Raw genomic sequence first — 21,753 nt, forward strand, 5'->3', positions numbered from 1 at the left:
ACTGGGTGCAGAAGACGGAAGCCTTGAAGGGTTGGTCCACACCTCCATGGCAACTAATGAATATCTTTAGACCACTGACTACATCGGTCTCAATAAAATGCCGCTTTCTCAGAAGAGATGACAGGGAGGGATCTTTCAATTGCAGTTTTCTTTAATCAAGAAGAATGAATGTAGATGCATTGCAGCCTTGGGCTTAAATCCAGCTTCGCCACTGAGCGATCCACTTTGTCACCATCAGAGACAGGGGCCAGCTGCCCCTTCCTATGCACCGTATAGACTTTCTCGGGCCTATTCTTGACCACAAAGACCTTGTCCTTGCTGCTGTCATACAGTACATATTTTACTTACTGGTTTTGTTTACTGCCGGGTTTCTTCTGCTAGAATGTAAGCCCCCTGGAGGCAGGACCTATCATCTGTGTTGTTCACTGCTGCATTCCCAACGCCTACCATAGGAGGCATTTAATAAATCTGTGTTGAAGCAGTGGATGCATGTGCTCCCATAGCCCTGCATGCAGCATGGTCGGTGGTCGAATGGACCTCACGGTGCCATCCTGGCCGGCCCTTACCTGGCTTCACCCTACTCACTTTTATCTATGCCCAACTGACAGGAGAATTCCCCGTCACTTTGTTCACATCTACAGCTGCCCACAGGCCTACAGCCACTCTCGACTGTCTACAAGACCAGGCTCACTCCTACTCCGTGGGGACCAAAGCCTCCAGCTTTGGTGTTATCTCTGATTCCCTCTGCAGCACTGCCTCCCACCATGACCCTGCCTGAACTTTCCATGGCTGCAAAGTTGCTTTTCTCTCATTTCATTGGAACATACCTTTTCCTCTCTTTACTCATTGCCTTTGCCCCTGGCATCTCTCTCCTGCCCTCTCCCAGACTGTCCTACCCTTTTCTCTTTATTTTAAACTTACCTCCTCTTCAGGATCGGAGTCTCACCTCCTTGGGGAAGGGTCAGGGGTTTCCACCACTATGACTTTCTGGGATGGCTCCTTCCTAGACACACACCACCTGTGTCCTACCCTGCTGCGTGTCTGGGCACTGAGTCCATTGTAGTGATGGGTATTGTCATCCAAGTGGTACGCACATGCGGCTGGGCATCTCTTTCTGTTTCTCCACTAGTTTCAAATGAATGCCTCTTGGAGGGGCACACATGGGGAAGTAGGTCTTTTGATCTCTAATGGAGGCTCCATCGCACTTAAATATGGCCTCCAATTGACCTCGCTGACCCTATCCTACGTCCATCATCCCTCCCGGCCATGTTTGTCTTCCTGCTTTCTTTGGTCTTCGTGTTGCCCTGGGCTCTGATGCTCTGTTCTTGCTGCTTGAACCTGACCTCCCTCTAGGTTGACCCATGATTATGCTGGCCCATCTGCATACCCGCTTTTCTACATGGAGTGTAGTTTGGAGCCCAGACACAGGTCCAACCTCCTCTCAAGGGGATCTAGCCCTGATGTCTGGGCAATGATATTTTAGGACAACCTCTCTTGTCTATACAGCCCATATCAGCCACTGTGAAGGGAGAGACTTGCTTACTCCTGCTGATTCCCTCTGAGGTTTTTTTCTATAACCCATACCCAATGGATGCTCAGCAAATATCTAAAATGGTGGCAGCAGTGGAAGACATATCCTGGGAGGCCATACACAAGGGTTGTTCTCCAACTTTCTAAGCACAGATAACACCAGATCTGAGATCGTGAGTAAGCGGCTAGAGGCTGGCCCTCCCTTGTAAGCACTGCTTCTTAGTGTTCACAAAACCCAAGGTCAACTTTATTAGAATCTTGGCACACTGATTAACTGGTCTGTATAGCAGCACCGGGATGCCGGCTGGTGCTGGCCAATCTGTTCGGTCCAGGGTGAGATAAGATACCCCCTGGCCTCCCACCACAGTTACCCTGCAACTGGGTTGACAACTTTTCCCAGGAAGAGTAAGCTCTGGGTGGTTACCTCCCAAAGCAGCAAGAGGAAAGGCCTGTTGAAGTGAGCATGTGGGGCCGAAGTGGCGTTCAGAGATGGGGGCTGGGAGAGGAGGCCTGAAGCAGCTCCCGCCTCGGTTCCCTTCTCACTCATGTCCACCATCGCCTTGTGTGACACCTAGAGGAGACAGAGACAGCATCAATTTGAGGGCCTTCAAGGGGAAGACACTTGCTTCTGCAGCAAGGGGAGATGGAGAGAGAGTCACCCTGTTATGGCCTCTTGGGCCCTACCATCCCAGGAAGAAACTGCAGCTTTTATTCCACCTTTCCCTTCTTTCCATGTTCCCCCTCCATCCTGAGGGTTTACACTGACAGCACCCATCACTCTTCAATAGGGAGACAAAAGAGCCTGAGCCAGAGGGCTGCTAAACAGCTACCAGGTTGCAAAACCCAGCAGGAACTTTGAGGAGCATCTCTCCAGCCCCTGGGTGTACTTGTGGCACAGGTGTGGTTGTCATTTCTGCTCTCAGCTCCACATAACCTCTCTAGCCTCGATTTTCTCAACTATAAAATGGCTCACTTAGCTGAAGTCAACAGTGTTCAGAAAGCGCTCAGCATGTCTGATGTGCCAAGCCTCCTACCAGCCTCTGTGCAAGAAACTTCCTTTTGAAATCCTCATTTTCACACTAATTCCAAGAAAGAAAGTATTTTGAGGCTTTGAAAAAAGTGGAGAAAACATTGGCCTTGATGATCCCTTTCACTGAACGAACAAGCTATATGAAAAGATAGATCTAGCATTTAAGGTCAGTGTGAAAAGAATTCTTTAAAAAGCTACACTGGGCACAGTGGCTCTCGCTTGTAATCCCAGCACTTCAGGAGGCTGAGGCGGGTAGATCATCTCAAGTTAGGAATTCAAGACCAGGCTGGCCAACATGATGAAACCCCATCTCTACTAAGAATACAAAACATTAGCTGGGCGTGGTGGCAGGCACTTGTAATCCCAGCTACTTGGGAGGCTGAGGCAGGAGAATCGCTTGAACCTGGGAGGAGGAGGTTGCAGTGTGCTGAGATTACACCATTGCACTCCAGCCTGGGTGACAAGAGAGAAACTCCATCTCAAAAAAAAAGCTAAACTACTTTTTTTCCCTTCTTGTTAACTCTCCGACACACACATGCACACACACACACATGCATGCCTGCACACATGCACACTTGCACATGCACACATGTATATGCATGCCTGCACACACATGCACACAGGACCGTGTCCCTGTTGCCTTGGGTGCTCTTTCACCCCTCAGCCGATCTTTTCCAAATAAAAGACAGAATAACTTCCTTATGAAATTCCTAACAAAGACTCAAATGGTAATGCACAACTCTATCCTAAAACAAAGAGGACAGCTGAAGATCAGAGAAGGGCCTTTGTGTCTTCCTTTCCATGGAGAAATACATGGTTATTCCCAAATATAAACCCTCCCTTCCCATTAGAGGGTTATCAGTCCTTGACTATTCCACAAGACTGGCAGTGCCTCCTGGAGGGGGAGACAATCTGGACTTTGGGACTAGCTTCAGCTGATGGCATGTGAGTGCCTATGGCACAGGCGGTGTGTGGGGCAAGCGTTTAGAGCTATTTACACGTCTTCTTTTGCTTTCCCCCTGCCGTGAAAATGGTTTGCCCCAAATAGGGGCTTCTTTAACCTACATCCTGGAAGGGAGAAGACATGTGCAGCAGCTCTGTGACTGAAGGCAGTGACCTGCTTCTGACAGGAATATGACCAGGAAATAAGCAGTTGTTATAGTAAGGCACTGAGATTCTGGGGTATTCTGTTACTGCAGCAAAGCTGACTGAGGCACCTCTAGTTTATACCTCACTACCCTCTAGAGCTATAACAAAGGCAGATAGAGTTTCCTGCCCTGGGAGGAGGTATCGGGAATCAAAATAAAGCCATGCAACACCTGGGGAAATTCTGGCTCCATGGATGACCCCAAATGACCCCCGATTCTATTTAGAATGCTGAAGAATAGAAGGGACCTGGAGAAGGGGAGATAGAGAAGGAGCTGTCCATCAAGAGATGCCTTAAAGACTGTGGTGTTAAATAGTCTGCGGAAAAAGAACAGGCCGGGCGCGGCGGCTCACGCCTGTAATCCCAGCACTTTGGGAGGCCGAGGCGGGTGGATCACGAGGTCAAGAGATCGAGACCATCCTGGTCAACATGGTGAAACCCTGTCTCTACTAAAAAAATTAAAAAAAATTAGCTGGGCACGGTGGCGCGTGCCTGTAATCCCAGCTACTCAGGAGGCTGAGGCAGGAGAATTGCCTGAACCCAGGAGGCGGAGGTTGCGGTGAGCTGAGATCCCACCATTGCACTCCAGCCTGGGTAACAAGAGCGAAACTCTGTCTCAAAAAAAAAAAGAAAGAAAGAAAAAGAAAAGAAAAAGAACAGAAAACTTGACTTTTAAATGTCCTGTATGTCAAAGGAGAAACCTCTTTCCTGCCCCCACCTGCCCACACACATCCATATTCACCACTTTACCCTGGAGATGGTTTTGTTGAGCTGCCCAGTGATTCCTGCGAAGTCAGCTTCTAAGTTGAGTATGTTGATGAGACCAGTTTGGGGAAGTATGTCTTCCAGGTTATATGTTCCAGAAATCGAAAGCCTTGGCAAGTGCAAATCCAACAGACTGGAGAGAGAATCAGACAGAGAAATGGTGTTCTCTTGTTATACATGCTGCTCTTGCCCTGCCTGTTGGCAACCTGAGCTGTGGGAGGGAAAGGCATTTCCCAGTGTAAGGGGCAATCAGTCTTCCCACGACACTATTTGCTATGATGGACCATTCTGTCACCCAGAACCACAGCTCCCTTCTCTTCGGACCACGTGGATTATTTTGTGTCTGGATCTGAAAAGGCTCCAGACACAGCTACATGTCTTTTTTATCCTCATCACATTTATAGAGAGCTTTCTAGGTGTCCGATATTGGCAATGTTTCTTCGAGGCTGAACTGATGGAATCCACATCACGACCATATAAGGTAAATACTTGTCAACATCTTCCCACTTCCATATCTGATGAATCAGCAAGTTCTGTTGGCTCAGCTTTTGTACTATGTCCTAAATCCACCTCCCGGCATCCCCCAATACAAGCAGCCATCATCTCTCTCCCATCTCTGCTGCAGGTTCCTCATGTGTTAAAAGGCATAGTGATGCCCCCTCCTTGGGGCTGTTGTGAGGATCTGATGGGAGATGGTGTATGTCGGGCACAGGGCACAAACGAACTCTCTCTCCTGCGTTTGGGGCATTTTTACCATCTGATTGCCACATTCCCTGGGTTAAGTTCAGAAATTTCTTTGGACCCACAGCAATTCTTCCCTTTTTTCTCTGGTGTTATGTATCTTTTTAATTATGGTTTGGCAGCTACCCAGACACTGGAAAGCACGACTAGTTCATAATCAGCTTGAACACTTCTGCCTCAGAAAATCAAATTCAGGTTAGAGAATTGTGGCTAGTTTGACTTCTGGGCAATATGAGGGTCTGATGCCTAGTCGAAGTGGGAGGACATCTTGGGCTACTTGACAAGTTTCCCACAGGTAGTACTTGGGTGGGAAGCCCCAGGCCAGTAGGTTGGGGGGTGGAAAAGAGTCTAGTAGGGCAGGGGTCTGACAGAGAACCCAAAACACAGTGGGTGTTCAACATGCGAATGAATACATATGTGAATGGTGTGCCAGCAGGTGCAGTTCCCCTTGGCAAGCCAACCTGCCTCACATCTGAGTGGAGTGAAACATGGCAGAATCTTATATATAAAAGCCCATAAAAATGGCTACTAAGATACTGTAAGTCTCTGGCACAAGGAACGTCTGAGATTTAGAGGACTAGCTTGGATTGGTTTTGCTTTTAGAATGTCCAAGTGGGAAGAAGTCAAATGAAACTCTCCCTGAGAAAAAATCTACTAGTCTAGAAGAGTCTATGGCACTTCCTTCTGTGATGGGGGCAAGAAGAAGCCTCACCCCAAAGGAGCCAGGGACTATGGGGCTGAACTTAGCAACTGACTAGAGCCATGTAGCTTCATAGACAACAGGAATAATCCCTTAAATCCTGGCCTCTCCCCTTGGCCTGTGTCTCTTATTTTGTGCTTTAATCTCTGCCCAAACACAAAACGCCTTCTCTATCCCTGGTACCTCAGTGTGAATGGGGTGCTGAGAGAAGCTACCTGTGAGTTTATGGGGTGGCTGGTGCCTACCAGGTTGTGGCGGATTCAAGATGGTCATCAAAAGTGGCATCTATGCACCCTCCCCTTGAATCTGGGTGGGCTCTGCAACAGGCAGAAGTGCCACTGTGCTGATTTCTGGGCATAGGCCTTAACAGAAGCATTCTGTCTTGGAGACCCTAGTTGCCATATATCCATATTAACTATGCTGAGTTACTGAACCTGAGCGAGCCTCATGGAGACACTGCGTACAGAGAGAGAGAGATGCCTCCCAGCCTTAGTCTCTTTCAGCCAGCCCAGCACAGGCACCAGGCACACGAGTGAAGAGAGTTCAGTGACTTCAGCTCCAGCTACCATCTACCCCAACACAAGGAAACTGCCCAGCTGAGCCCAGTTAACCCACAGAACCAAGGAAGTGATTGCCTCAAGTCATTCAGTTGGGGGTTGTGGGCAACAGTAGCCATCTTTTAACTATGTTGCTTAAGCTTTTGTTCCTCTTACCTAAACCTCCATCTTGTGGGCTTCCCTTATTGTTTAAGTTTCACATTCCTCCTAGTTAGGAGGCTAGCCTGCAGCCTCGTCTCCATGGTTACTCTCTGACCTCAGCCCTCAGAACTTCCCGCCCTTACTTGTTTATAAGCAACCGCCTTGTAGCTAATAAACGAGACTTGATCAGATCCTTGACTTGTCTCCATTCTCCGCATCTCCTGTCTCTCTCTTTTAATCCCCACTCCCTCCCTAGGGTCTCCGTTGCTCATCCCGCGCGTCGGGACAGGGGGTGGCTTGTTAGACAGCAAGCAATAACTATAACTCAGTACCAGATTTCATCTCAGAGTACCTCACAAGAGAAGATGCACCCCCAAGAAGGTGTTAGCTGGTGAAGGGGGTCTAGGGCGACAAGGAAAAGCTGAAGTTGCTGTGAGAAAACTATAAACCAATAAGCAAGTGAGATGGGAAATAGTTTCGAGATCACATAAAATAGGAACTTTAATATTGCCAGTGTTCTTAAGATTTAATTTTAAAATATGTTTTAATTAAAACAGAAGCAACCTTTAACAATATAATGATAGGGATAATTTTTTATTAGAGGTAGGATCTGGCTTTGTTGCCCAGACTGCAGTGGCACAATCATAGCTCACTATCACCTCAAATTCCTGGGCTCAGGTGATCCTCTTGCCTCAGCCTCCTGGGTGATTGGGACTATAGGCATGGACCCACATGCCTGGCTATTTTTTTTTTCTTTTTTTTCATTTGGTGTAGAGGCAGGGTCTTGCTATGTTGCCCAAACTGGTCTCAAACTCCTGGCTTCAAGCAATCCTCCCACCTTGGCATCCCAAAGCACTGGGATTATAGGTGTGAGCTGCTGCAGCTGGCCATGATTATTCTTAACTGTCTTTGATCTGATTTTTTTTACCACCTTCTGGTAGTAAATTGTTATGAGGGGAGAGAGAAAAGCAAGAGGAAAGGCGATGGGAACCAGACAGACACCAGGAAGGTATAATAACAGTGCCAGGTGAGCACTTCTTGCGCTCCATGTACCAGTCTATGTTCTCTTAATGAATCCTCTGAGCAACCCAATGAGGCAGGTATCATGTCCTTAGTTTTACAGTAGAGGTCCAGAAGAGGTGAGAAAATTGCCAAGATCACACGGTTAGTAAAGGACAAGACGGTGAGCCTAATCGAGACGTTGGGCTTTTGCAGCTGAAGTTGATCAATACCTGCCGGGGTTCTTGAGCAAGGTCAGCCAGTGTCCTTCTGCTGTGACTCTTACCTGGGCAAGAACAATTGGCCCCATTTTCTCAGGGTCTCTGGCTGCAGAGCGGCCTCCACCTGCTTCATTTTCCCTGGGTCAGGGAGGACCAGCAGGGCCAGGGCATTTCCGCTGTATTCAATCTGGAGGACGGTGCAAGCCAGTTCCGGGTCATAGAGGAATCTGTGCATTTCCTTTTGGTGCATCATGGACACCTGGAGAGAGGTCCTCTCATCCACGAAGAAACTTTCATGCTTCTGGATCTGGTAGTGACTAAAAGGGTGCTTCCACTTGGCTTAGGACACAAAACCCATAAGGCCATGAGAACTCTTTTCAAGAGAGCAAAACCACACACAAAACCACACTGGTTTGGTGACTTCCTCTTGGCTATGCAAGGATAGGGCAAAAAAGTGGAATGGATACAGAGCCAGGAGACTAGAATTTAGGCCTGGTTCAGCTTCTAGGACAAGTCACCGGTGTTTGAGCACGAACAGCCTATGACTTGTTCCATTTCAGAGGAACTTAGCTTCTAAGAAGCCAAAAGGTATTTTTCCATTTACTAAGCACCTTCCATGTGTTAGATATTATCTCTTGGAATTGTCATAAAAATTAATAAAAATGAGTGTTATTATTCCCATATCAGGGATGATCAAACTGAGTCTTTGTGAATTTATTTACACATACTAATTTGCAGAGCAGGGATGACTGACTGCATAGCTCAGGTTGCTTGCAAACATTGAATTAATCCTTCTCAACCAAACTACCTCTAGACAACAACCTTCTACAGAGAAGCTCGAGAGCTTCTTCCTTCACCCACACACCCCAGCTCCCTAATCAAACTGAAAAAGGAAAAGAATTCAATTAATAAAATGTCGTGCATTAGCAAAAGCCCATTAAGAGGTACTTAGAAATGAAGAATGCTGGGGTCGTCGTTACTTTCACACGTGTGGTATCTTCTCTTTTCTTATAAATCTGTCCCCACAAACACTGGTCTTGATAACAGAACTGGGTCATCCTGTCCTACATACCCACACCCAGTCAACGACCGAGTATTGCAAATTCTACCTCCAAAACCACAATATTATTTTCAAGGCCACCATCATACTTATTTTGGACCACGTTGAGAACCTCCCAACTTGTCTCCTTTCCTACTCTTCCTCCCTTCCAAGCCACCTTCCAAATTGCAGCCAGTTTGATCTTCCTAAAACCATATATGATCCTATCCCTTCACACTTAAACTCTCTGGCAATTCTAAGGTTCCCTGAATAAAGTTGGAAACCCTCCTCGTGGCCCTGTTTCCCTCTACAGCACAACGCCTGGCTTCCTCCGATTATTCCGCTATTGTGTTTGATGTCCTATTCCAACTAAATTTGTTTCAGTTATTTGAAAATGCAATGGTACCTCTTTTCCCTGGACCTTTAGATATGCTGCTTTTTATCATCATGAACCCTCTTTGCCCTACCCCTCCCAAGCCTTTTCACCTGAGTAAATACAACTCGCTCTCATGTCTTAGCTTAAGTGGCTATTTTTCCAGGAAGCTTCCCAAGTTTGGATGGGTGCCTCTTTTGAGAACTCTGTGGCATCCATCACCATCCCACTGAGTTATTTTGCATCTGTACTTATTTCCAACCCACATGGACTGTGGCTACGCAAGGGTGGGAAAGCTCTATCTTATTCATGGATTTCCCCAAGTGGTTAGCAAAGAACCTGTTGGCTAGCTGCCTGCCGTAAGAGCATTTACATGCAGAGGAGGTGGCAATAATTCTGTCTGAGCAAGCCTCACCTTTGAAGAAGATGTAATTGGCGAGAACCATGAGCATGTCCTGGCTGAACTCCGGGAGGCAGTCCACGACTCGCCCGTATGTTTGCCTTCTCACATAGTCATTAATCTGCCTCTCAGTTGTAACAGAATCTGTGAAGTTGGCAGAAAAAGCAAAAGCTCCATAAAGCTCCTTGATGGTGTCCAAATAGTGCTGCTGAGGCTTTAGTCGCTTGTCTAGGAACAGGGCGTTTCCTACTTTTAGTTCGAGTTTGGGGCTGGGTAGGGCAAGGGTGTGGAGGAGGCTCTGGAAGCCCTGGTGGATGTCCGCTTCTGGGGTTTCTGTGAGGTTGAATCCTAGGCCCTCCAGGATCAGAGCTGAGATGTCAGCTTGGGCCGCAAGAGAGAGCAGGGCCAGGGTGGTGGAGATGCTCACCGGTGAGAAGATGACGTTTCTGGAGGTGTCTGCTGCCAGCTTTTTATACAAACGCAAAGCAAAATTGGTAATGGTGGGTGTGATTCTGTGGTAGGCGGGGGCTGGCTCTGAGAGCTGATGCCTGGGAGGTTGAGGTCCCTGCAGACTTTTATCTCCATGGGCAGGAAGGGGCTGACAGTGGACAGAGGCCAGGATCCCTGCTCCCAGCAGCCAAAGCCAAGCTGGCCCCATTCTCTGAAACCAAGAGGGTGAACATATCACTTTTCTTCATAAATAACATCATGATTCTTTATTGCTTATACAACAAACAAACCCCATCTTCACACTGTGCCTCACAGGGCTGCCATGAGGGGCCCTGCAGAAGACAAGGCCATGGATGATTAGGATTCTGTGATTAGGATTCTGGACACTCTCCTCCAGGGCTTCAGTGAAGGTAGCAACCCTTTATCTGCTTTGCATATGGGTTTCTAAGATTTTGTTCTAAGATTTTGTTGAGTGAAAGTCTCTGGGCTTTAAAACAATAACAACAACAACGACAGCGACTCCTGGCCAGGGCCAGGCATGGTGGCTCACACCTGTAATCTCAGCACTCGGGAGGCTGAGTGGGGAGGATCGCTTGAATCAAGGAGTTTGAGACCAGGCTGGGCAACACAGGCAGACCTCCCCTCTAAAAGAAACTTTTAAAAATTGGCTGGGTGTGGTGGCGTGTGCCTGCAGTCCCAGTTACTCTGGAGGACAAGGTGACAGAATTGCTTGGGCCTGGGAAGTTGAGGCTGCAGTGAGATGTGATTGCATCACCGCACTCCAACCTGGACAACAGAGTGAGAACCTGTTTTAAAAACAACAAAAGGCCAGGTGCGGTGGCTCACGCCTGTAATCCCAGCACTTTGGGAGGCCGAGGTGGGCGGATCACGAGGCCAAGAGATCGAGACCATCTTGGCCAACATGGTGAAACTCTGTCTCTACTAAAAAACACACACACACAGGCACACACAAATTAGCCAGTTGTGGGGGCACACAGATGTAGTTCCACTACTCGGGAGGCTGAAGCAGGAGAATTACTTGAACCTGGGAGGCAGAGGTTGCAGTGAGTCGAGATCGCACCCCTGCACTCCAGCCTGGGCAACAAGAGTGAAATTCTGTCTCAAAAAAAAAAAAAAAAAAAAAAAACCCAACAAACACACATACAAACAAAACAAAACAACACAACAACAACAAAACAACTTCCATAGTCTAGCCTCCGTCCCTCTTTTCTTCCCTTCCTCCCTTCCTTACTTTTTCTTTCTTCTTTCCAGTCATTCTTTCAATAATTCATTAACTTTCAAAGATCTGCCTAGTCCGAGGTACACTGGGTCCTCAGTATTTAGTGGGGGAAAGAAGTAAAGAAAATTTCAGATTTCCTAGAATTTAGGGTTTAATTGACACTAGCTTAGGTGACACTCAGTAGCTAAATAAGCAAATATACATGTGATGACAAACTGAGAAGGACATGCCTGGAGCCAATGTCCTGGCCATGCTGCCAGTGATGCTAGGCGTCCCTCACATCCAGCGTGGCTATTGACAATGATCCTGCCCACTGGAAGGGAAAGGATGATGTGTAAAGCCTCCGTCAGGCCCCAAGAGTGAGAAGAATGCCATCCACCTTTCCAGTCATTCATTAGCTGGAGGGTGGATGTGAAGATCGGCCACCTGGACTTGCAGGTGAGGACGGCCCAGAAGGGACAGCAAAGCAGCAGGATTGATTGAGCCTAGAGGAGCAGTGAGAGGATCAACTCCGTCTCCATGTCTTTGTCCAGCCTCTGATATCTGGGATGCCTCTTGTCACATGCAGAGGTTGAAACCTCTATTTTTTTTTAATTGCTGCAGGGCTGTGGGGATAAATATCTGTTGTGGGCTGAATTGTACCTGCCCGAAATTCATATGCTGAAGTCTTGACACCTAGTATCTCCAGATATTATCTTTTTTGGAAATAGGGTCACTGAAGATGTAATTGGTTAAGATGAGGCCATTAGCGCAGGCTCCTAATTCAATATGACTGGTGTCCTTACAAGAAAGAGAATTGTGGACACGGACAGCACATGGGGAGAATGCCGTGTGAGGATGAAGGCAGAGATCAGAGTGAGGCTTCTACAAGCCAAGGAACGTGAAAGATGGCCAGCAAACTAGGAGAGAGGCAAAGCTAGGAAAGGGGCCTGGAGCAGATTCTCCCGCACAGCCTCAGAAGGCACCAAGCCTGCCAACCTTGTTCTTGGACTTCCAGCCGCCAGAACTGTGAGCCAAAAGTTTCTGTTGTTGAAGCTGCCCGGCATGTGGTATTTTATTAAGCTGGCCCTTGCAAACTAATGAGATATCTCTTGTGCTTTATTTTAAGTTGCAAAATGTGCCAAAAGAGCCTTCAGTCCACTACCAGGGGATCAAAGTGGTGCAGGAGCAGGAAGGCCCCTTGGTTTAGGGCAGGGGATGCAGCCTGAGCTGGAGGGGAGATTGCAGTGCCAACGATGTTGACTCTACTCTGCCCTGTGTTCCATGCTCTCCTTTCCCTTTCAGTCCCATGCCCCACCCACCCTGCACACATCCTCAGGTTCTTGCAGAAGACTCACTACCGCAGAGCGGCTGGGGCCCTCCCAAACCTTGATGACCTCAGTAAGGAAGGCAGCCTTTTCTTCTCCCTTCAAACCCAACCCTCCCATTGTTCCGCTCTTTGCACAGCAGCTCTGCAATGCTCACTGCCCTTATCACTTCTCATTGGTTTGTCCTGATGACATGTGTGTCTTAACTGGCACCTTTAATAATTTTTTGCCCAAACCAATGACATCTGGATCAATTGCAAATGCTGTGACAGTGCAAGAGAGATTATATTTTTGCAAATGGTTGATAGCCCCTGGTGCCCTAAATAACCTGCCAAACCGCAAAGGCCGGGTGTCAGGGAGGGAGGAATGCGCTCTCATTATCTGCTATGTCGAAATGCTTTTGCTGGTCAGAGTCCTGTGAGCTCGGCCCCAAGGCTATTTCCTCCCTTCCTCCAGCACAGCTCAGTGTGGGCTTGCTTAATCACAGCCTCCACGCACTTCAGATTTTCTTTTGATGGAAAATTTGGAAGACGCAAAACAATTTAAAAATTGTTCTCCCCCTGAGTAAAGTAAAGCGACTGTGATGAAACTATTTCTGGTTTATTCTTTCTATTCCACTGAACTCAGCTTTATTTTCTACCCCACTGCACCCCAAGGAGTCCCTGACTTCAAAGGACCTATTTCCCAAAGAGGACTGAATTGTAAATGAGGGGGCCTTGGAATCAAGGCTGTGCAGTAACTCACTGCCGGGTACTGTGCAAAAGCAAGTCTCTGAAATCAGTGTCTCCATTTGCAAAATGTAAATGATATTGCCCACCTCCCGGGTGTGGGGCCATTTCAGGATTATACAGTCAATGTACCAAGCTCTCAGCGTGTCGAAAGTACTCAGTGGTGGTTTTCTTCTCTATCAAGCCTGGGAGTAAAAATGCCCAATTCTTTTCTTAATTCCTCTTCCAGAAAGATCCCAGGGGAAAATTAAGAACTATATTCATAAAGTATTATATTTTCACTTACTAAGGGTTTATGAAGTGATGGTAACACTGGCTCCTGACAAAGGTAGGGGGAGGGGCGTGTGTAAAGGAGGTAGGGGTGACTTTTTGGGTCAGCTCAGTGCCTGGAGGAGGGGTGCTGCTGGAGATGAGGTGGGGAGCAGCCCGAGCTCCCGAAAGCTTTCAGAACAGTCCCTTTCAGTGAAGAGTGGTCCTGCCCAAATACCAGTGGTGTACTTTCTGAGAAACACTTGCTTCGTCTCATTGAATTTAGTCCTCAGGAGAACCTCAAAGCACAGGGATTATCAGCCCTATTGTACACAGGGGACAACTGATGCAGGGTTAGGACAAGCCAGCTGCTGACAGCAGGAGCAAGACTTAGATTCCAGACCAGAGCTCCTAAGCACCCTTTTCAGAGGGCAGCTCCTAGTAAATCTGCTGCAGCACCGTTGTCATTGTGCTTTGGGTTGTATTGCTTCATTTTCTTGTCTAATCCAGGATTATTTGGGGTTCTTCTCTCAAAATTCTTAGGGGCCAAGTTTTCCCTAAAAGGTGACTGAAAACCTGAAGTGCTTCCTTTAAGACTCAGAGGGAGTACCTGGCTGAATTTCTTCTTCAGGGACTTACTTCTCCCGTCGCCACCACCAAAGCCAGGAACAAGCACGTGCGCGCACGCGCGCACGCACACATGCACACAAGCACAGAGAGAATGAGAAAGAGAAACAGAGAGAGAAAGAGACACAGAGAGAGAGACAGAGACACACACGCACAGAGAGAATGAGAAAGAAACAGAGACACACAGAGAGAGACACACACACACATGCAGAGAGAATGAGAGAAAGAGAGAGAAACAGAGAAAGAGACACACACAGAGAGAGAGACACACACGCACAGAGAGAATGAGAGAAAGAGAAACAGAGAGAGAGACACAAAGAGAGAGAGAGAGACAGACAGACAGACACACACACACACACACACACACAGAGAGAGAGAGAGAGAGAGACAGAGAGAGAGAAGGGAGGGAGGCAGCTGCTGCCCCTGCCCTCGTTTTAGGCATAGGCACAGTACTCACAGAGCAGTCACTGAGCGGGGACCCGGGTCTTCAGCACTGCATCACGTCTACCCACAGGAAAATGGTGTTTGAAGATTGCAGCAACCTGGTCAATATTTGTCAGGTCAATTCTGGGAACTGGTATGAAGACAATGCACAGCAAACAGGAAGGGCTCTTTTTTTCCCCAAATTATCTGCCCTGGCTGCCTGTCCCACAAACAAATGCTGGATTATGACTTAAGCCAAGGCTCAGTTTAAGAATATTATATTCTGAAGCTAGGAGTGGGTGGTGGTGTGGTTGCTGCTGATGCCTGTATCCGTGCTTATGTGATCCAAGCTGTATTCTTTTTTTTTTCTTTTGATAGGTTTTGGGGGAACAGGTGGTATTTGGTTACATGGGTAAGTTCTTCAGTGGTGATTTGTGAGATTTGGATGCGCACATCACCCAAACAGTATACGCTGAACCTAGTGCGCCATCTTTTAATCTTCACACGCTGCGCACTCTTTCTCCCGAGTCCCTGTAGTCCGCTGTATCATTCTTATGTCTTTCTATCCTCATAGCTTAGCTCTCACTTGTGAGTGAGAACACAGTGTTTGCTTTTTCATTTCTGAGTTACTTCACTTAGAATAATAGTCACAAGTTCCACCCAGGTTGCTGGGAATGCAATTAATTAATTCCTTTTTATGGCTGAGTAGTATTCCATTATATATCTATATATCTATATCTATATCTATATCTATATCTATATCTATATCTATATCTATATCTATATCTATATCTATATCTCACAGTTTCTTTATCCAGTCATTTATTGATAGGCATTTGCGTTGGTTCCACGATTTTGTAATTGCAAATTGTGCTGCCATAAACATGCGTGAATAAGCATCTTTTTGGTGCAATGACTTCCTTTCCTCTGGATAGATACCTAGTAGTGGGATTGCTGGATCAAATGGTAGTTCTACTTTTAGTTCCTTAAGCTCCACATTGTTTTCCATAGTGGTCGTACTAGTATACATTCCCACCAGCAGTACGGAAATGCTCCCTTTCACCACATCCACACCAACAGCTATTATTATTTTTTGATTATGGCTCTTCCTTCAGGAGGAAGGTTGATATCACATTGTGGTTTTGATTTGCATTTCCCTGATGATTAGTGATGCTGAGTGTTTTTCATGTTTGTTGACCATTTGTGTACCTTCTTTTGACAATTGTCTATTCATGTCCTTAGCCCACTTTTTGATGGAGTTGTTTGTTTTTCTCCTTGCTAATTTGTTAGCGTTCTGTGTAGATTTGGGATATTAGTCCTTTGTCAGATGTAAAGATTGTGAAGATTTTCTCCCACTCTGTAGGTTGTCTGTTTACTCTGCTGATTGTTCCTTTTGCTGTACAAAAACTCTACTTTGATTAAGTCCTACCTATTTATCTTGGTTTTTATTGCATTTGCTTTTGGATTCTTGGTCATGAAATCCTTGCCTAAGCCAATGTCTAGAGGAGTTTTTCCAATGTTATCTTCTAGAATTTTTATAGTTTCAGATATTAGAGTTAAGTCCTTGATTCATCTTGAGTTGGTTTTCGTACAAAGTGAGAGATGAGGATACAGTTTCATTTTCCTATGTGTGACTACCCAATTATCCCAGCACCATTTGTTGAAGAGGGTGCCTTTTCCCCACTTTATGTTTTTGTTTGCTTTCTTGATGATCAGTTTGCTGTAAGTATTTGAGTTTATTTCTAGGGTCTCTATTCTGTTCCATTGGTCTATGTGCCTATTTTTATACCAGTACCATGCTGTTTAGGTCACTATGGCCTTATAGTATAGTTTGAAATCGGGTAATGTGATGCCTCAAGATTTGTTCTTTTTGCTTAGTCTGGCTTTGGCTGTGCAGGCTCTTTTTCGGTTTCATATGAATTTTAGTATTAGTTTTTTTTCCCAGTTCTGTGAAGAATGATGATGGTATTTTGATGGGAATTGTGTGAACTTGTAGATTGCTTTTTGTGATATGGTCATTTTCCACAATATTGATTCCACCCGTATATGAGCATGGGATGTGTTTCCATTTGTTTGTGTGCTTTTTTTAGCGGTGTTTTGTAGTTTTCTTTGTAGAGATTTTTCACATCCTTGGTTAGGTATATTCCTAACTATTTTATATTTTTGTGACTATTTTAAAAGACGTCGAATTCTTGACTTGATTCTCAGCTTGGTCACTGTTGGTGTATAGCAGAGTTACTGATTTGTGTATGCTAATTTTGTATCCTGAAACTTTGCTTAATTAATCAGTTCTAGAAGATTTTTGGAGGAATCTTTAGGGTTTTCTAGGTATATGATCACATCATCAACGAACAGTGACAGTTTGACTTCCTGCTTCCTGATATAAATGCCCTTTCTTTCTCTTGTCTGATTGCTCTGGCAAGGACTTCCAGTACTGTGTTGAATAGAAGTGGTGAGAGTGGGCATCCTTGTCTTGTTCCAGTTCTCAGAGGGAGTGCTTTCAATTTTTTTCCCTAGTCAGTATTATGTTGGCTGTACGTTTGTCATAGACAGCTTTTTTTACGTTAAGGTATGTCCCTTATGTGCAGATTTTGCTCAGGGTTTTAATGACAAAGCGATTCTGGATTTTGTCAGATGCTTTTTCTGCATTTATTAAAAAGATCATATGATTTTTGTTTTTAATTCTGTTTATGTGGTGTATCACATTTACTGACAGCCATCCCTGTGTCCCTGACATGAAATCCACTTAATCATGTGAATTACCTTTTCAATATGTTGTTGGATTCAGTTAGCTGGCATTTTGTTAAGGATTTTTGCGTCCATGTTCATCAGGGATATTGGTCTGTCATTTTGTTGTTGTTGTTGTTATGTCCTTTCCTGGTTTGGGCATTAGGGTGATACTGGCTTTATAGAATGTTTTAGGGAGAATTCCCTGTTTCTCTATCTTGTGGAATAGTGTCAATAGGATTGGTACCAATTCTTCTTTAAATATGTGATAGAATTCAGCTGTGAATCCATCTGGTCCTGAACTTTCTTTTGCTGGTAATTTTTAAAGTTACCATTTCAATCTCACTGCTTGTTATTTTTCTGTTCAGCGTAGCTAATTCTTCCTGATTTAAGCTAGGATGGTTGTATCTTTCCAGGAATTTATCCATCTCCTCTAGGTTTTCTAGTTTATGCACATGAAGGTGTTCATAGCAGCCTTGAATGCGCTTTTGTATTTCTGTGGTGTCCGTTGTAATATCTTTCATTTCATTTCTAATTGAGCTTATTTGGATTTTCTCTCTTCTTGGTTATTCTTGATAAGGTATATTATTTTTATTTATCTTTTCAAAGAACCAACTTTTTGTCTCATTTATCTTTGGATTTTTGTTGTTGTTGTTTCAATTTCGTTGAGTTCTGCTCTGACCTGGGTTATTTCCTTTGTTTCTGCTGGGCTTTGGCTGGCTTTGTTCTTGTTTCCCTCATTCCTTGAGGTGTGACCTTACATTATTTGTGCTCTTTCAGACTTTTTGACGTAGGCATTTAGGGCTGTGAACTTTCCTCTTAGCATTACCTTTACTGTATCCCAGAAATTTTGTTAGGCTGTGTCACTATTATAGTTCAGTTCAAATAATTTTTAAATTTCCATCTTGATTTCATTGTTGATCCACTGATTCTTCAGGAGCAGGTCATTTCATTTTCATGTACTTCCATGGTTTTGAAGGTTCCTTTTAGAGTTGATATCCAGTTTTATTCCACTGTGGTTTGAGAGAGTACTTTATATAATTCCAGTTTCCTTAAATGTCTTGAGACTTGTTTTGCGGCCTATCATATGGTCTATCTTGGAGGAAATTCCATGTGCTGATAAACAGAATGTATTTTCTGTGCTTTTTGGGTAGAATGTTCTGTAAACATCTGTTAAGTCCATTGGTTTTAAAAAATGGATTTTTTTTTTTTGTTGACTTTCTCTTTTGATGACCTGTGTAGTGCTGTCAGTGGAAAATTGCAGTCCCTCACTATTATTGTGTTGCTGTCTATCTCATTTCTTAGGTCTGGTAGTGATTGCTCTATAAATTTGGGAGCTCCAGCGTTGGGTGCATATATATTTAGGATTGTGATATTTTCCTGTTGGACAAGGCCTTTTATCATTATATAATGCCTCCCTTTATCTTTTTAAACTGCTGTTGCCTTAAAGTTTGTTTTGTCTGATATAAGAATAACTACTCCTGCTCACTTTTAGTGTCTATTTGTATGTCTATTTCCACCCCTTTACCTTAAGTTTATGTGAGTCCTCATGTGTTAGGTGAGTCTCTTGGAGGGAGCAGATACTTGGTAGGTGAATTCTTATCCATTCTGCCATTCTATATATTTTAACTCGAGCATTTAGGCCATTTTTATTTAACATTAGTATTGAGATGTGTAGTATTCCATTCATGATGCTATTTGTTGCCTGTATACTTTGTTTTTGTTTTAAATTTTATTTTTGTTTTATAGTCCTGTGAAATGTATTCTTTAAATAGGGTCTGTTTTTATGTGTTTCCAGGATTGTTTCAAGATTTAGAGCTCCTTTTAGCAGTTCTTGTAGTGCTGGCTTGGTAGTGGTGCATTCTCTCAGTATTTGTCTGAAAAAGACTGTATCTTTCCTTCATTCACGAAGCTTAGTTTTGCTGGATACAAACCGTCAGCCAATTTCACTTGGCTGATAATTGTTTTGTTTAAGGAGGTTGAAGACAGAGTTCCAATCCCTTCTAGCCTGCAGGGTTTCTGCTGAGAAATCTGCTGTTAATCTGCTAGGTTTACATGTTACCTGATTCTTTTGTCTCACAGCTCTTAAGATTCTTTTCTTCATCTTGACTTTAGATACCTTGATAACAATGTGTCTAGGTGATGATCTTTTTGTGATGAATTTCCCAGGTGTTCTTTGAACATCTTATATTTGGATGTCTAGATCTCTAGCAAGGTGCGGGAAGTTTTCCTCAATTATTCCCCCAAATCTGTTTTCCAAAGTTTTAGATTTATTTTTTTCCTCAGAAATGCCACTTAATCTTAAGTTTTGTCACTTAACATAATCTCAGACTTCTTGGAGGCTTTGGTCATTTCTTCTTAATCTTTTTTTTTTTTTTGGTCTTTGTTGGATTGGGTTCATTTGGAAACTTTGAGCTCTGAAGTTCTTTTTCTGCTTCTTCGATTCTGTTGCTGAGACTTTCCAGAATATTTTGCATTTCTCTCCATGCTCTCTTTTATTTCCTAAAGAGTTGGTAGTTTTTTATTTATGCTATTCATTTCACTATGTTTCTTATATCCTTTTATTTTAAATTTCCTTAAATTGGACTTCAATTTTCTCTGGTGCCTCCTTGATTAGCTTAATAACTGACCTTCTGAATTACTTTTTTCGGGTAAATCAGGGATTTCTTCTTGGTTTGGTGGTGAACTAGTGTGATTTTTTGAGGGTATTAAAGAACCTTGTTTTGTCATGTTACCAGAATTGTTTTTCTGGTTGCTCTTCACTTGGACAGTCTCTGTCAGAGGGAAGATCTAGGGCTGAAGGCTGCTGTTCAGATTCCTTTGTCCCATGGGGTGCTCCCTTGATGTAGTCCTCTCCCCCTTTTCCTAGGGATGTGGCTTCCTGAGAGCTGAGCTATGGTGATTATGATCTCTCTTCTGGATCTAGCCACTCAGCAGGTCTACCAGACTTTAGGTTGGTATTGGGGGTTGCACAGAGTCCATCTGCAGGTCTCTTAGCCATGGATACCAGCACCTGCTCTGGTGAAGATGGTGTGGTTGAGGGGGTGAAATGGACTCTGTGAGGATCCTTAGTTTGGTTGTTTAATGCACTGTTTTTGTGCTGGTTGGCCTCCTGCCAGAAGGTGGCACTTTTAAGAGAGTATCACCTGTGGTAGTGTAGGGAGGATCAGGCTGTGAGTAGGGCCCTAGAACTCCGAAGAGTATATGCCCTTTGTCTTCAGATACCAGAGTAGGTAGGAAGGATCATCATGGGGTGAGTGGAGTGGGGAGGGCAGGGCTATGTGTGTCTGAGCTCAGAGTCTCCTTGAGCAGGGCTTGCTGTGGCTGCGTGAGATATGTAGGTATGGTTCCCAGGTCAATGGAGCTGTTCCCAGGAGGGTTATGGCTGACTCTGCTGTGCCATGCAGGTTGTCAGGGAAGTGGGGGAAAGCTGGAAGTTATAGGCCTCACCCAGATTTCATGCGACCAAAAAGACTGGTCTCACTCCCACCATGGCTTCCCAAACAGCACCAAGTTTGTTTACAGGCAGTGGGTGGGAAGGGCTGAGAACTTGCCCCAGGCTACCAGCTTCCCACCTGTGAGAACAAGTAGGGCTTTCACACCTCCCAGCCTGTGGAGTCTGCACACCAGATTCACGCCCTCCCTTGAGTTCTGGCCAGAAGACTTTCTGTTCAGTTGGAATTGTTAACAAGTTCAGCTGGAAGTTTACTTCTCCCTGTGGTCTCTTCCTAGTACCTCTGTCAGCCTTCCCCAAGAACACCTGTGAGAAAAGTCCGAAATAGCTTTCCAAGGGTGGAAAATCCACTGGGCTTTTCCTGCTGCTTCCTCTACCTGTATTTTGCTTGGCTTTCTAAATTGACTCAGCTCCAGGTAAGGTCAGATCCTTCTTCTGTGATCTAGACCCTCAGATTCCCCAGAGAGGGTATGTGTTTTGTGGTGGACAATTCCCCTTTCCCACTTTCACACCTTAGGCACTCACAATATTTGGACTGTCTCTTGGGTCCTACAGGAACAACCTGCTTCCTTCAAAGGGTCTGTGGGTTCTCTTGGCTTTCCCGGTTTATTCCTGGAGAAGTTCTGGAGCAAAAGTTCAAGATGTGAGTCTCCACACACTGCTCTGTCCAAGACAAGAGATGCAATCTAGTCTTGCCTTCTGTCTGCCACTTCTCCCCTCTTTTTTTCCTTTTAGGCTGTGTTCTTTATTGGTCACCCTCACTGCAAGAATGTGAGAGAGGCAGTCATCCCTACTTTATAGATGGGAAACTGAAGCCCTATGAGGTTAAGTAACTTGCTCATTAAGTGGGGGGATGGGGCCAGGCTCAGAACTTGGATCCTATCCCCTAGTCCAAGCCTTCACCA

At 45.1% G+C, this 21,753-nt stretch overlaps 1 protein-coding gene across 1 annotated transcript; it reads right to left on the reverse strand.

Annotated features, from left to right (window-relative positions):
• Positions 1 to 1,755: 1,755 nt before the first annotated feature.
• On the reverse strand, positions 1,756 to 14,767 carry SERPINA11 (serpin family A member 11). Its single transcript, XM_009006492.5, has 5 exons — positions 14,702 to 14,767; positions 9,659 to 10,304; positions 7,897 to 8,170; positions 4,458 to 4,605; positions 1,756 to 2,101 (listed from the first exon to the last, which is right to left on the reverse strand). The coding sequence occupies exons 2-5, from the start codon at positions 10,299 to 10,301 to the stop codon at positions 1,898 to 1,900; spliced, it is 1,269 nt and encodes a 422-aa protein (XP_009004740.1). The 5' UTR covers positions 10,302 to 10,304; positions 14,702 to 14,767; the 3' UTR covers positions 1,756 to 1,897.
• Positions 14,768 to 21,753: the final 6,986 nt, after the last annotated feature.

Source organism: Callithrix jacchus, chromosome 8 (genome assembly GCF_049354715.1).
Source record: "Callithrix jacchus isolate 240 chromosome 8, calJac240_pri, whole genome shotgun sequence".
NCBI lineage: Eukaryota > Metazoa > Chordata > Mammalia > Primates > Cebidae > Callithrix > Callithrix jacchus.